Source organism: Berghia stephanieae, chromosome 5 (assembly GCF_034508935.2).
Source record: "Berghia stephanieae isolate SIO BIC M18660-M18661 chromosome 5, UCSD_Bste_1.3, whole genome shotgun sequence".
Taxonomy (NCBI): Eukaryota; Metazoa; Mollusca; class Gastropoda; order Nudibranchia; family Aeolidiidae; genus Berghia; species Berghia stephanieae.
This window is the reverse complement of record NC_088364.1, coordinates 26,839,737-26,857,236: the sequence shown is the minus strand read 5'-3', so window position 1 is coordinate 26,857,236 and position 17,500 is coordinate 26,839,737. Positions and strand designations below refer to the sequence as shown.

At 36.8% G+C, this 17,500-nt stretch overlaps 1 protein-coding gene across 1 annotated transcript in view; it reads right to left on the bottom strand.

Annotated features, from left to right (window-relative positions):
- LOC144974117 (rhomboid-related protein 3-like) overlaps positions 1-17,500 on the bottom strand; it is a 150,310-nt gene that overhangs the window by 124,215 nt on the left and 8,595 nt on the right. The window contains exon 2 of the mRNA XM_078917016.1: positions 12,422-12,782. Coding sequence (XP_078773142.1) covers positions 12,422-12,454 — 33 coding nt within the window. The 5' untranslated portion in view covers positions 12,455-12,782. The remainder of the gene's footprint in view (positions 1-12,421; positions 12,783-17,500) is intronic.

Below are 17,500 nucleotides of genomic sequence, written 5' to 3'. Positions count from 1 at the left end.
TTCTTCTTATAATTTCTTTTTTATCGGGCAGCCAACGCCATCACGTTCATGCTGGCGACAAGCGCTGCGCCATGTTGTATGCGCTCAGAGCGGCCAGGAGCTGTTCATTACTTATTATTTATTATATAGATAGAATGCGCTTGGCCAAGGATTCACAACATTGCCATCCGGAAGTATAACGGACCAACACACAAACTATGTGTAACCATGAACTTTTATAGATAGAATGCGCTTGGCCAAGGAGTTCACAACATTGCCATCCGGAAGTATAACGGACCAACACACAAACTCTGTGTAACCATGAACTTTTATAGTCTGATTAATACAGTTTAGTGAGAACAACTCACAAACGCGGATGGCAAAAACAGTAACAAAGGCCCGAGTGACGTCATCTTCGAACTATCTATACTCGGACGATTGTCCAAGGGGCGTGGTTATCTTCCCTTCCCCACTCTTTCTATAGATAGAACGAAATTGACGCCACTCAGGTCTTTGTTATTGTTTCTAGCCAGCCATTTTTATGAGTAGTTCTCACTAAATTGTATTAAGCAGACTACAAAAGTTTTAAGTTACACATTGTTTTGTATGTAGTACGTTATATCCGGCTGGCGGATGCTATGCGTTTTTTTAGTAAACGCAATGCATCAATAATATATATATATATATATATATATATATATATATATATATTATATATATCATATATATAATATATATATATATATATTTATACATATATATATATATATATATATATATATATATATATATATATATATATATATATATATATATATGACTTTTTCTTCAAATTCGAAATTGTTTTGTCTGTGGGGGAAAATATGACAGCAAATATAATATAAAGCCGGACGTGAGCTGAATAATTTGAGCTGACAAGCATCTGGTTTACGGTATCATGGTGATAGAATTACTTTAAGATAAACAATGACTCACGACACGCGTGTTTCTGTGTGTGTCACGTGTCCCCTCTCAATCCACTAATCTGAGAGTAAACAACGATCTATTGCAGTTGATTTCAGACAAGCTCACGTAGTCTGTCTTAAGTCTTAACCCGTTTATGACAGGGAGACCTAACTCTTTCAAATCCCAATTTCTCCCTGTGACAGTTTGTACAAGCAAGACGATGTTAAGTGGGGACGGTTTAGATGAAAAACACTGGAATCATAGTCAGAAATATGATAGTTTCTACAAGACGATGTTACATGGGGACGGTTTAGATGAAAAACACTGGAATCATAGTCAGAAATATGGGACATGTGTCAACATTTTTTTGTTTTAGTATAAAAAAATAAAATAAATAGTGAGCTTTTGTATAGAGCAATATCCACTAAACGTGCTCAAAGCGCTTTACAAAGGGTCCTTGATTAACAGCAACACGTAACATGTAGAACGAGACATGACGCCTGTCAGATGATACTAAATTTTTTTCCGACAGAGACAACGCTGTTAACGGCCAGGTACTCATTTTACACCTGAGTACGGTGAGAGAACGTGAGTAAAGAGCCTTTTCCAAGGACTTAACCATGTGATCGAAAGCGAGTAGTAAAAAAAAAAATAGTAGTCCTTCAGAGTCATTTGGCCCATCGAGCCGGAGTTTATCCCGGTTTCTATAGCGTGAAACGTACAACAGCAGTCGTTTTTTAACCCTTTGGATAGGACACTAGTCTATCGCCATTTCTCGTCAGATCTTTTTGACCCAGCTACCCAGTCACTATGTGTAACCCTTTTAACGTTTATAGCCTGATTGATAGAATTTAGTTAGAACTAATCAACCAACAGGCTGTATAAAAACAATAACAAAGAGCTGAGTGACGTCATCTTCTTTCCTTCTATAAAAGAAAAACAACATCTCCTTTTTTTATCATCAAAACCACTCCTACATGATAAAGATCCGAACAAGAGTTCAGATCTTGATCTGACTCCGGTGCCTGCTCCCTAGTTTCTCAATTCGATTACTCCTACATGATAAACATTTTGATGTGATTGGTCACAAATGCAAGAAAAATCATATAAAACTCAGCCTTTTATTATTAGGGATAGAATCTCTGACCTTCGAATTGATGGACGCAGGAATTTGAGCGCATTGAGTAGAATATAGAAGACTGATAACAGCATAGTTATGTTGGAGTGTTCAAGACAGCAAAAAGTGAATTTTGAGTCAGAATCATCAGGGATATGAAATACAATTTTCAACACTTAAACTCCCTCCTTTTTTTTTTTTTTTTTTTTTTGATTTTCTTCATAAATCAACACAAAATAGATTTTTTAACTCAAACACAAAAGCAGTAAGTTTTTTCTATAGATACTTACAAAAATGTCATCAAAATTAGCTCAACATGCAGCACATGTTACATTTTTACTACTCTTACACTTCGGGGACCTCCAAAAAAGATTCAACAGTAAGAGATAGATTATACAATGAAATTGAAACGAGAATCCGAGACCATGGAAATGACATCATAATCACGGGCGATTTCAATGCTAAAATAAGAACAAGGAAAGACAACAACCAAACATACCTTGGTGCTTATTCCAAAGGACTGCGTAATGAAAATGGCCAGTATCTTATTGATTTTTGCTGCGAACATAAATTATTCATATGTAATAGTGCCTTTAAACATCCTTCCCGCCATATCACTACATGGCAAGGATCGTGGAAAATTGTGATGATATGATTATCAATACTTACAATCGGATAGACTTTATCATAATTTCGGACCATTACAAATGCATTCTCAATTATTCGCAAACATATGCAGGAATGAAGACATCTACAGATTCTTAATCTCAAAGTCCAACAGCAAATGAAAATAAGCCAATGCATAAGCATTACAAACAAAATAGAAAATCGTCCAAAGTCTTCAGCAGTCTAAGAGATGACCTAGTCAAAGAAATTTTCAGAAAATCGCGTCGAATCTTTCGTCCAAGAATTTAAAGGATGCCTCTAACCCAGCTGAAATTCAACATCATCTTGTCCAAAGAGTGCTGATGACCAGGGAAACAACACTGCCTGAGAGAAGTAGTACATAAAAACAAGATTACTGTCCTATACTGTATAATATATCACAGCAGCAAAAACAACTGAGACTTGATATCAATAGCTGCCCAAATACGGATGTGAAGAACAAAATGAATAGACAAAGAAATGAAATCATGCATAAAATTAAATCTCAATCAATAGATAATCACAAAAAGAAAATAGATGAGATTGTGACAGAAAAAAAGTAGTACGAGTGACAGTATGAAAATGTTCAAAGCGGTGAATACAATCAAACAAAAGAGAACACATAATAGACTTATATTCAAATCTAATAAGACCTTGTGTAATGATAAAGAAATTATAAAAACAATAAGCATGTACTACACTGACAAATACAAGGGTATTCAAGAAGTGGAGCCATTCGAGCTTGAAACGCCTATAACGCCCCAAGAAATACGTGAAGCCATACAAAAGCTCAATAACAAAAGATCGCCAGGTCTAGATGGTGTTAGAGGAGAAGAACTAAAATGTCTTGAAGACGAAGGTATGCAAATACTGGCTGAGATGTATAATAAGATATTTAAGACAAAAAAAGTTCTCAACCTTGGAATGGAAAACTCAATCTGCTAAACAAACAAACAAACAAAAAAAGAAAGGCCCTTTAGAAAATTTGCGACCAATCGGTTTATTATCCACGCTAAGAAAAGTTTTAAGCACAATCACGCTCAACAGAATTAGAGAAATGGTAGAGGAATATAATTCGCCATCACAAAGCGGAATTAGAAGAGATAGAAGCACTGCTGAATAGTATGGGCCCACCGATGGCTGAAAGCCAGAACGGAGAAATATAAGGAAGAATTTACCATACTTGGAATAGATATGAGTTCAGCTTTAGACACCATATGTAGAACCAAGTTGTTATCAATCCTTGACTCATTCTTGGACAAAGCAAAGATAACGTGAAGCTCATAAGATACCTATTATCAAATACTACATTATAATTTGAATCCGGCAGAGAATTAACAACAATATCAACCTCAATTGGATCCCCTCAAGGAGACGTCATCATCATCATCATCATTGCCTTTTTCAACCTGGGTCAGGGTATAGGCCACAGACAAACAGTTTCCATCCTTCTCTATCCCGAGCGAACTTTTTTTTATCTCATTCCATGTCTTACCACTTCTCTGTATATCAGCTTCTTTAATTCTTCTCCATGTTCCTCATGGCCTTCCCCTTGATCTTCTGCAAGCTGCTTGTTTGGCGAAGACGTCATCGGGTCAGCAGAGTCCTTTCGGCTTTGTCTGTTGTCCTTCATAAATTCTGTCATTCCAGAAACTCTTCAGAGACAGCTTGAGTCCAATTTTATTCACGATATACTTCGAATCGGCCATGAAAGAACTAAGACCAAAATTACCGCCAACAAAGATCACACGAGAATTGATAATACAGACCTAATCTTTGAATCAGATCATCAAGCGAAAATATACACGCCAATTATATCAACTACCCTAGAAGCATGTAATCTGAAAGTGAATCAATCCAAAACTGAATATACAAAAATCAACAGAAATTTAAATAAATGGAAAAGTGTACGTAAACTAGGCAATTTGATCAAGAAAATGAAGACATCAGAAAACGAAAGCAGCTGGCCACAAATGCATTCAACCAACTCCAAAATTTATAGAATAGAAATAACATAATCAGTGACAATAAACGAATACAGATTTACGAGGCACTGATTATTCCGATATTGACATATAATTGTGGAACCTGGGGCCTCACAAAAAAGAACTTAGAAAGTCTCGATTTATACCACCGCAAACAATTACGTCGCGTAATCGGAATCTATTGGCCAGAGACAATTACAAAAACTGATCTCTATGTCCAACGCCAGGGTCCAACGCCTGAGTACAATAATAAAAAAATAGCGATGGAGGCTATTTGGTCACATCTTACGTCAAGAAGATAACATCCCATCTCAAACTGCAATGACAGAATATTTCATTCATGGCAACAAATATGTAGAGAGACCACCAACATCAACCCAGAACCAGGATTAGAAATTTCTGGATTCAGATGAGGCCGAATTAATCCCTGAAGAATTAAGAACTATTGCAGTGCCCTCCGTACTCTAGTCACAACAAGATCTTGACAGCCTCAGAGCTCTGGCCCAGGACCGTGACCAATGGAAACAATTAATAACATGGATGGAGAGAGCAGCTATACTCATTGACTATGAATTAATCACACAATTCTCAGCAAGCGCCATTCGGGCTGTAAGGCTTACTACTACTAGTAGTACAGAAATTTACTTTTTGGATGAATAAAGTGCGTTATTATTATTATTATTATTATTATTATTATTATTATTATTATTATTATTATTATTATTATTATTATTATTATTATTATTACTGCTACTACTACTACTACTACTACTACTACTACTACTACTACTACTACTACTACTACTACTACTACTACTACTACTACTACTACTACAAAATATCTTTTAAATTTTGTGATGAACAAAAGATATCAAAATAAGAAAAATGTTGGTTGTGAATCGGAACGAATGTGACGACTTTCCTGTAGTTGGTAAGGAGAGGATTACAATAAATTATATCCTTACTTCTCAATAAAACATATATAAGTTCAATCCTATATGCGAACTCTACAAGGAAAAACGAAACCGAGGTAGAGCTAAGGAAAAATACAGAAGAACTACTGTACAGAGGGTCTCAGCATACTCAATGTAGCGAAAGATCAAGATCATTGGAGATCATTTGCTGTTGTCTGAAGCACCCGACGGCATTGAGTAAGTAGTGAGTGAGTTAGATTCATAATTTTGACTATAATGTTAAATTTTCATCACACACTTAACACGATTCAGATAGCCGACGTATTCTAGATTAAATATTCACTATTTGTTTGGTTCATGCTGACATGTGAATTTTGGGGCGAGGGGTCCACATGGCTTTTTGCAGAAGTAATATAACCTGAAGACCTGAACACTTTAATAAATCCGACATAATATTGTTTGGAGACTGTAGGTATAATAATGACAATGGGAAATTGAGGAACTGGCACTGGTAGAAGATATAGAGCGCTATGTGGTCTAGTGGTTTGAGTCTCGATCTGAGCGGCGCACAGTTGAATCTTTGAAAAAGGCTCTTTACTCACATTATCTCATCGTACTCAGGTTTGAAATCAGTACCTAACCGTTAACAGCATTTTCATGAGAGAAAAAATGTAATATCGCCAAACGGGCCTTATGTCTCGTCCTACATGTTAAGTGTTGCATTTGACTCGGGACCCCTTGCATAGCGCTTTGAGCACATGTTGTGGGCATTGCGCTATATAAACGCCAATATTTGTTTTTGATTTTTAAAAAAATATTTTTTTAATCTGAAAAGGTGTGAATATCACGGAGCCAGAATTTTTTTTAAAGTACAAGAAAAACTAATTCCGAAAAATCTGCCATCCTCGTTTGGCGTAGATTGAAGATTGGGATGGGAAGGAGAAAGAAGAACATGGGAGTGAAGATGATGAGGTTGGAGGGGGCGGGAGGAGGGGGTGGGGGTAATAGAAAGAAATGATAAAAAAAAAGAAAATGAGATTAAGATTTACACAACAAGCGACATGGCCCCGCCAATGAGGCGCAGTGCTAATTATCACCAACACACACAATCACCAAGACAGCCATCAATTATTTCGTCCGGTCCCGTCTTCAATGTCCCGCTGTCGTCCGGGGGAAGACTTTCATTGAATCGTGTCATGATTTCATTGATCACTGACATGAGCACAGATGTGATTTGTGATTGCAGCGTGATCGCTATGCAGTCTTGTGGTATGACACTCGCTTTCGGCTAGGAAGGTCATGGGTTCGAGCCTCGCTCGGTGCATAGTTGAGTTCTTGGAAAAGGGTCTTTATTCACATTCTCTCACCGTACACATGTGTAAAATGAGTAACTGGTCGTTAACAGCGTTGTCTCTGTTGGAAAAAAATTGTAATATCGCCTAACAGGCGTCATATCTCGTTCTAGATGTTAAGAGTGCTGTTGGACATTTTGTATAGCGCTTTGAGTAAGTTTAGTGGATATTGCGCTATATAAAAGCTCAAGTCTTTAAAAAAAAAGTAAATTTAAGATTCTGTCAGTTAAGGAAACTTTGTGTGACCCATCGTCTCAAGACGGTAATATGTTGCGATAATTCAGACCCGGAAAAGTTAGTTTAGAATTTTTATGATTTAAAATACGAAGTTTAAGTTCTTTACAGTGTAAGATATCGTATTTATTCTACACTATAAGGAATAGAAATGTATTCCAAATGTCATTACTGTGGCTATAATCGTATCTTATAGTATCGTTTAAGAGCTAATGGGTTTTAAAATCCTTTAAATGCTCTATGAAACTGTCATGCCTCGATACAATTTATCAAAGTAAAATAAATAACATTCATTGTTAATATGATATTATTGAGTATTAAATATATAATACACAAAAAAGTGTCATAGTCAATATTTGTAGTATAATTATCTCTATTTACATTCATTTAGCATGTCCAACTTTATACATTCGAGAGTTAGAAATAATTCATATTCAAAATCCAATATCCATTGCCATGTTACAATATTCATCGAAATCATGTTGGTAAGTTAATATAGAAGAATTCGTGGGGATTTAATTCAGGTTTATAGATTGGTACATGGTCTGGATAGGATAGACTTTTCTGATTTTTTTTCATATTCTAATATTACTTTTACTAGAGGGGACAAGTTTAAGATTTTTGTCTCTAGATGCAAAACAAACATAAGACAAAACTGGTTCGGTATTCGTATTGTTCAGAAATGGAACAGTTTGAAATTTGAAACAAAGAATGCAAAATCTATGGATTATTTCAAGGTGTTAGTAGACAGGGAATTATATGATGGGATTTATATATGACGAATAATACTTGTTTGCTCTGCTGTTGACATGGCTTTCAATCTTGTATGTATATATTATGCATTATTATATTATTATGGTTATCTTCTATACGCGTGTGTATGTGTGTGTGTGTGTGTGTGTGGTTGTGTGTGCGCTTTGCATGTCAAGGTTAAAGATATATGTTTGTACACCACATGAGTACATTTAAGTTGAAATACTATCTTTACCACGTGTATCGTTATTGTAATATTTAATCAATAGATTTATGGCATTACTAATTAATATTAAGGGCATTCAAAGGATCTTATCCTATTTTGCCCTATACCACATGTTATGTTATGTTAAGTTCTTCATCAATGGCATTCTTTAAAATATTAATTCTAAATTTATTTATTTATTTATTTATTTATTTATTTATTTATTTATTTATTTATTTATTTATTTATTTATTTATTTATTCAATTATTTATTTATTTATGATTGATTGATTTATCTATTTATTTTTTCCAAATCTCATATTGATTGCGGTTCTAAACACTATTTCGGGACCTTGTTCTGCCCGACATGATAACGGTTTGAGAAAATGGGTCGCATATATTCATTCTCCTCAAAGGTGCATAAAGACTTGATCCAAATATACTTTTTTCTTCTTTTTTTTTCTCTATAGATTCAATTTTTCGAACAAAATACCGTTTTTTGCGATTGATAAAAAATACAAGAGAAATCATGCAAAAACAGAAAAACATCAGCCCTTCTTGATTAAGGATAGACCCTCAAACTTTCAGATTATCAATTGTAACAATAATAATGGAACTAATAATAATAATAATAAAATAATAATAATAATAATAATAATAATAATAATAATAATAATAATAATAATAATAATAATAATAATAATAATAATAATAATAATAATAATAATAATAAAATAATAATAATAATAATAATAATAATATAAATAATAATAATAATAATAATAATAAAATAATAATAATAATAATAATAATAATAATAATAATAATAATAATAATAACAATAATAACAATAATAATAATAATAATAATAATAATAATAATAATAATAATAATAACAATAAAGATGATGAAGATGATGATGATGATGATGATGATGATGATGATGATGATGATGATGATGATGATAATAATCACAAAGTTATATAACGACAGTGATGATAATGATGAGGAGGCAGCATAAATCTGAGGGAAAGGAGACGTTGGAACATAAAAACTAGATTGTGGAAAGGAAAACAGATAAAAACTGGATGAAATGAAATGAGTTGTGACGACGTGATATCCGGTATCACCGCGCCATTCCAATCTATTCTTCTTTCATGTCATCCCAGCCAGTCTCAGCCTGTGTCATCAAATGGGAAAACGAGTCAAGATTTGATGTCTTTCTTCATGGTGTCGTAAAACATTTTCAACACCGGTCTGGAAAATGACGTACCAATGTGTCTTGATTAACTCGCCCCCCCCCCCCCCCCCCCCCCCCCCACAGACACACACACACAATTCCAATTGTGACCGACCGTTTCGGAGTGGTATTATGTAGTAGCGATACTGGTGCGGAGAAAAGGGAGGAAAAGTTGTGACGTCACACCTTCTACTTTCCGGTTCCAAAATCCTTTGACATGTGTATGCAACTAGTCCTTCGGAGGATTCGTTATGAATATGTTACATATTGAATTATAGGGTGACAGAACTATTTTAGTAGCAGGATGTATCGGCAGATTCTAAGGATTACGGGTGGTAAAAAAGCAAAGATGGATGATCTTTATTGACGATCAGTATATATTTAGACTAGAAAATAGGATTTCATCACTCTGAGACCTGAAGATTATTAATTCGCACAAGATATATATATATATATATATATATATATATATATATATATATATATATATATATATATATATATAATTTCCTTTTTTTTCTTCTTTTGTTGTTGTTGCTTGAATTAAATATCTCAATCTTCCATCCCCTCATTGTAAGACACTTCAGTTGTTAGCCTATAATCTCCAACAAATTTAATAATGTTCACTATGTCACTCCAATCCCTTCCTGGTAACTACATCAACAATTATTAAAAAATGTCTTGACAGTTTCAAGCCTCCCTAGGGTGAAATGTCTTCAAAAGTGTTACGAATGATGAGTTAGATTAAAAGCGAAGTGAAATCTTCACGTTCATTATTTAATAAGGATGAAAGAAGAGAGAGAGAGAGAGAAGTGGGACTAAAAAAAGGGTTGGGGGGGGGGGGGGGGGAATGATTACCATAAATAAAGGTCTCGTTTTATCTGCCGGAAGCTGTCAGTACAGAATTGGTTTCACGTCAAGAACAAAAAATGAATTTCTATTTTTAGCTCAGTTTTTCGAGAGCTATAGATAGTGTGCGCTCGGCGAAGAAGCTCGCAACATTGACATCCGGAAGTATAACGAACCAACACACAAAACGATGTGTAACGTTAAACGTTTATAGTCTGGTTAATACAGTTTAGTGAGAACTACTCATTAACGTGGATGGCAAAAAAAAAAACAACAACAAAGACCCGAGTGACGTCAACTTCATTCTATCTATAGGTTCGTAGAGTTGGAATTTTTTTTATATGTTTCTGCAGAATGCAACATGTCCAGATGGAGTTGCCGTGACAGTCGGGACGTGGGTTTGAAACCCGATAGCTGCAAAGTTATTATTCTCTATTTTAGGCACTTTTCTACTCTCTTCATTTCTTGTTATTAGCAACATGAAAAGTACACAAAGATTTTCCTGCCGCTGAGTTGAATTTGCATTGCACTTTTCATCAAATCAAATATTATACCCAAATTCCTAATCATTACTTAGGTAACAATGTAGCCAAAACATTCAAGCGGCAGATGATAAAAAGCCTTGATCAATCACAAAGTGGTTTCAATATTTTCGAATAATACGATCTCCAAATTAAAAAGAAATAGAGTAGTTTAAAAAAACAGACATTTGTCAATTGTAATAGACATTCAAAATACCAGAGTGTATGTTTGATTGAGTCGAATCCTGACAAATTATAGTGTTAACAATTTGGAATGACAATAGAATACATCCGGAGTGGTTTCTCTCTCTCTCTCTCTCTCTCTCTCTCTCTATATATATATATATATATATATATATATATATATATATATATATATATAACATACACACACACACACACATATATATATATATATATATATATATATATATATATATATATATATATATATATATATTGTCCAGAGTGAGTCATTGATAATGACAGAAGTTATTCTAAGAGAACAGTCTTTTTTAAAATTTGGCTTGAAAACGTGTACTTCAAAGATTGATGGATTAAGCTGAGCCCCTGTCTTGCCAAAAAGTCAAAAGTCTCACACATGAGACTGCCAAAAATCGATCGATGACGATAATCCCAGCTTGTCAAAAAATTCCTAAACTTGAGAGTAGGAGGATAATTTAAATCGATCAATATAATAATATTACGAAGGAAAAAAATGTCCGTCCAATATTTTCCGTCAATCTTACTATATAGTGTTCTATTATATTCAACGTGTATTGTTGGAGAACGGCCGAATGCTGTATGGTAGTATCAAGTCGAATATGGAAACAGTACAAACAATGGACGTTTCAGGTGCTAGCCCCTCTTCAGCAAAACAATAAACAAAAAAGAAAAAAAACAGTTGAAAACAGATAAAATAAAATGTAATGACCATTGTAGCGTGTGGACTCCTTGGTCGTTGGTGTCCCGGTTTTATCAATAATTCTTTTTGGACAAATTGTATTTTTACTTCCTATTGTGTTGCTGTCTACGTCAGATCTACGTATCAAAACCGTTCCCTACGTATTAATTTTTTTTAAATAGTGCAAGCTTTGTAGTCATGCGATATGACACTCGACTCACGACAGGCAGGTCGAAGGTTCTAGTCCCGCTGTGAGAAGAGCGAAGTTGATTCCATGGAAAAGGATTTGTTACGTTTTCTCATCATACTCAGGTGTAAAATGAGTACCTTGCCGGTAATAACGTTGTCTAAAGAAATGATAATAGCGCTTTTCAGGCTGCATGTTTCATCCCACGTAGTTTTTGGGCTGTAAAGTGCTTTGAGTATATAAAAAAGTGAGCTTTTGATACGCAATATCCATTAAACGTGCTCAAAGCGTTTTACAAAGGGTCCCTGATCAAAAGCAGCAAGCAACATGTAGAACGAGACATGATGACTGTTTGGCGATATTACAAAGTTAACGGCCAGGTACTCAGTTTACACCTGAGTACGATGAGAGAATGTGAATAAAGAGCCTTTTCCAAGGACTCAACTATGCGTCGAGCGAGGCTTGAACCCAGGACATTCGGATCCGAAAGCGAGCGTCATACCACAAGACCACATAGCCGCATATATCATTGAGTGGATAATGATCTACATAAAAGTTCACTGTTTTGAATGTAATAGAAAGAATACTCACGTCCACGACCAGGCTTGATTGCAGCACAATCATATCGAGGTCTTCATCGGGCAGGTATTCTAGCTGTTGCTGCTGCTGCTGTTGTTGTTGCTGCTGCAGTAGTAGCGCCTCCCGCCTGGATGGCAACTGCAGCAACGGTGGCGACAATCTAACCCCAGCCCTCCATGATTTGCTGCTGCGCCTGGATGGGCTGGGGCGCTGAATACTGAATATCACCTGTTGCTGTTGCTGTTGTTTTTGGGCGTAATGATGGTGTGCCGGGTATTGAAGAATTATCAAGTCTCAGGATTCACCAGTTAAAAATAGATGGTGGCAATTTTCGTATAGTTTTGTTGATCAATCTGGGTGATATCTTGTTGGCCTGTTGGAGATTTTAAAAAGAGAAGATAGAGAGAAGGAATTAATGAGTTGCAAGTAAAGATGATCGAGAGTCCTAATAGCTCAGTTGGTAGAGCATTTGCTTCACATGAATAGCGACCGAGATCGATCCCGGGTGCAGTCGCGTGTTTTTTTCTTCTGACACCCCCCTCCCTTTTTTTCACTCCACAGGGTAGCTGGGTCTGTTACATCTGGCGAAAAGTAAGTTGTGATAGACTAGCTTCCTATCCAAAGGGTAGCAAGCAATTTCTATTGTCCGTTTCTCCCTATAGAAACCGGGATAAACTCCGGCTTCATGGGCTCAACGGCTCTGAACGACTACTTTTTGGTAAAACTGATTATTAAAAGGAAAAATTGTTTCCGGCAAACGTTCCTGTCATACACACACGTGTATAATACAAACATGCACTCACACAAACACACAGACACACTCACAAGACATTATTAAAATACAAGAAAATGAAACATCAAAAAAAAAATAAAAAATCAGCCTCCCTCTTTTTGCTCTGTCTGGCAGTGTTTCATACACCGTCGGCGTCGAGGCTGATTTTTTGGGATGATTTTTTTTCTTGTACTTTGTTTCTATTTTCTCTCCGATGGATCATATGACCTTGTCGCGGTCGGAGGGCTTGCGTGTCTCGATGATCGTAAGTGAGAGGCCAGACCAAGAATGATCTACAACGGTCAGCATCGTCAACAAGGAAGGAAGAAGGGAGGAAATCAACCGTCGAGTTCAGCTTCCCCTAGTCCACACCCTTGGGTGTGGGTGTTGTCCACGACGTGGGGGAGGGGTGAAAAGGGACTGACTCTCTACAGGACATCCTCCCGGATTCCCAACTTAGACCATCTGACCACGGGTAGATGGAGCTCGTCATCGGGGGACCGACATCCATCTAAGAGAAGGACACTCTGAGCAAAAACCTGGACAGATGGAGTTCGTATACGGGGGACCGCAATCCATCTAAGAGAAGGACACTCCGAACAAAAACCCGGACAGATCGAGTTTGTTAACAGGGGACCGCAATCGATCTAGGAGAAGGACACTCTGATGCAAAACCGCCACTGCCTTGTGGACAGACCTTGGATGGTCAAAGGCTAAGGAAGCAAATCCTGAAAAACAGCATGCCGAAGACAGAGCAGCGGGGCCGGAAGGCGCAAATATCTCAGGAAACTGGAAACTGCCACTGCATGCTTAAATCCCAATATGACACGTCACAATAATCAAATCCGATGTGGTGCGAAGCCCGTGGAATCCCGCCGGACGGGCCTAGTGCCGGGCCTCAATGGCCCACCCAAACGATCTGGTGGTACCTTGACTTCATCTTGCGGAACCAGGGGAGGAGGATCAAGGTTACATGCGACTGGAACACCAAACACAATTAAAATCCTCCAATGGAATGCTGAGGGCGTTGCGAAGAAGAAAATAGCCCTTGAAAAGAGACTCAAAGAGCAGGACATCAAAATTGCCTGCATTCAAGAAACTCACCTCACGGACAACATGAGATTTGCCATCAGAGGGTACCAGGTAATGAGGCATGATAGAAAGGATCACAAAGGAGGCGTGATGACATTAGTAAAAAACGACTACCCCACCGCAGGCATAAAAATTGATACACAAGAGCAATCAGAAATACAGCAAATTAAAGTATGTATCGGAAAGAAAGAACTCCTGATTTTTAACTGCTATTGCCCACCAAACAAAGAGCTTCATTTAGACAAGATAAAAATCCAGGAAGAAAGATGTCTGGTACTAGGGGACTTTAACAGTCACTCTCAAAGCTGGGGATATGGAGATATGGACAAACGTGGTGAAACAGTAGAAAACTGGCAAATTGAAACAAAACTTCAACTATTGTATGATGATGAAGATGAGGACACATATTTCTCAAGAGCGTGGAAAACCACATCTACCCCAGATCTTACGTTTGCCACAGATGATATAGCAAAGACGATAAATAGAACAGTACAGCCCCAACTGGGTGGTAGCGACCATAGGCCAATCATCACAAACCTCTATCATCAAAATGAAAACAAAACACAAACTATCCCAAGATGGAACTACAAAAGAGCAAAATGGGAAAGCTTTGAACAACTTACAGACAGCCACTGCAAAAACATAAACTGTAAAACCAAGAATGTCAACAAAAGTGCAAAAGAACTGACAAAGGCCATCCTAAAAGCAGCAAAAGAAAGTATCCCAAGGGGAGCAAGAAAAAATTATATACCACTCTGGACAGACAATCTTAATCAGTTAAGTAATGAAGTATCGGAAACAAGAGAAAAGGCTGAAGCAGACCCCTGTGATGACAATATTGCAGCATATAAAGAGGCAGAAGCTACCTTTAAAAAAGAAATGGCAACGACATCCAAAATGGCATGGAAAGAAAAAACGCATAGCCTTAACTTCGAAAAAGATGGAAATAAACTTTGGAAACTTACAAAAGCCCTAAATAGAGAACCGAATCACTACGCCCCTCCCGCTTTGGAAAAAGAAGGAGAACTTGTCAGTCCACAACAAGCTGCAGACATATTCATGGAGCAGTTCAAAAAAATTAGTGACAACACAATAGAAAAAGAACTGAAGGAAAGGGTTAGAAAAGAATGCAGAAAACAAAAAAAGGAACTCAAGGAAGCCATAGATGAAGTAATGACAAAGAAGCTAACTATGGAAGAACTAGAAAGCTCTCTCAAAGTGTTAAAAACAAAGAAATCGCCAGGCCCAGACGAAGTAACAAATGAGATGCTTATCCATCTTGGAAAGACAGCGAAAAAGAAGCTATTACAACTCTACAACAGCACTTGGAAAACTGGTAAAATACCAGATATATGGAAAAAGGCTTTTATTGTCCCAATTAAGAAAGAAGGAAAACAAGCAAATGAAGCCGCAAATTACCGACCTATAAGTCTTACAAGCTGCATGTGCAAGCTGATAGAAAGAATTATCAACTCCAGACTGATGTGGTATCTTGAAAACTATAATGTGCTTATAAATGAACAAGCTGGTTTCAGAAGACACAGGAGTACTGAAAATCAAGTAACCTACATATCCCAAGAAATAGAAGACTCGTTTCAGGATGGAAAGAAACAAATTGTGGTATGGGTGGACTTTGAAAAAGCATTCGACAAAGTGTGGAAAAAAGGTCTGGTATATAAACTACAAAAATCAAAAGTATCCCATAACATGCTCAACTGGATACAAAACTACCTAAAAACAAGAAAGGCAAGAGTAACAACACAAGGTCACAAAAGTAGAGAAGCAAAACTAAAACATGGAGTCCCACAAGGTGGAGTACTATCACCTACACTATTTCTTCTCTATGTAAATGATATAAGAGAAACACTATGTCGAGGAGTGAAAATGTCGATGTACGCAGATGACCTAGCTCTGATTAGCTCTGACCAAAATTTAATCAAGGCACAACACAGGATGCAAATCACACTGGATAATATCAAAGAATGGACTGACAACTGGGCGATGAAAATAAATGCAGTGAAGACAAAGTTCACAATATTTAGCCTCTCCCCAAAAGACGAAAAAGCAAAGCTACGTATTGAAGACCATGAATTAGAAAAAGATGACGCACCAAAATACCTAGGAGTCCATTTTGACCCAAGACTAACATGGAAAAATCAAATCAGCAACAGTCAGAAAGTTGGGGTAAAGCGAACACAACTCTTGAAAAAACTAGCTGGAACAACTTGGGGAACTAGCTCCGATATACTGAAACAAACTTACACAGGATATGTGAGACCAGCGCTAGAATACGGGATATCTGCATGGGGAAACTGCTCCAAAACTCAAATGGAAAAACTGGACAAAGTGCAAAACAGCAACATGAGGATAATAAGTGGAGGAATGAAATCGACACCGATTCATGCAATGGAAACCATAACAGGACTTACATCTCTATCAGAAAGAAGGGAATCAAAAATTTTGAAACAATACACAGACGTGAAAACAATGACAGATCAGCCTCTTCACGCTAGAGCGCAACAAAAGAAAACTAGGCGGCTGAAAAGATCCCACTTTATTGAAAGAGCCCAGCAAATTGAAAAAGATCACGAACTTGAATAATGACCCAAAAATGCAAAGCAAATATCAGAGTACCAATTTGGAAAAGGCAAAATCACTTGAAAATCAAGACTTTCGTTGGTGACATTTCAACAAAACAAAAACACGGCGAAGAAATCAAGAAGTCTGTACAGAAGTGCATAGATCAAAACTACCCTGAAAAAAAATGGACAAGAATCTATACCGATGGTTCATGCAATAAAGAACACACATGCGGGGGCCTGGGAGTGCACATCGAGTACACAAATGGTCAACAAAAGGAGATCAGCAAACCGACTGGTACTCACACTTCAATCTACAAGTCAGAGACAGATGCAATCCATGAAGCTGTTAAGCAAATCCTCTCAGAAAATGAAAAACCAAGACACATAGTGATTTTAACAGATGCTAAGAAAATTCTGGAGGATATAATGATGTCCTTTGCGGATGATATAGACGCCTTGGTGGAAGACCTCATGAAGCTAAGCAAGTTTACCAACATGGTACTGCAGTGGATTCCAGGACACTGTGGGATACTTGGAAATCAGATCGCTGACCAACTGGCAAAGGCAGGCAGTCGCATGCAGCAACCCTCCCCAATGTACTCAACAGGAGAAATTAACAAAATGGCCAAATTTATCCAGTCTCAG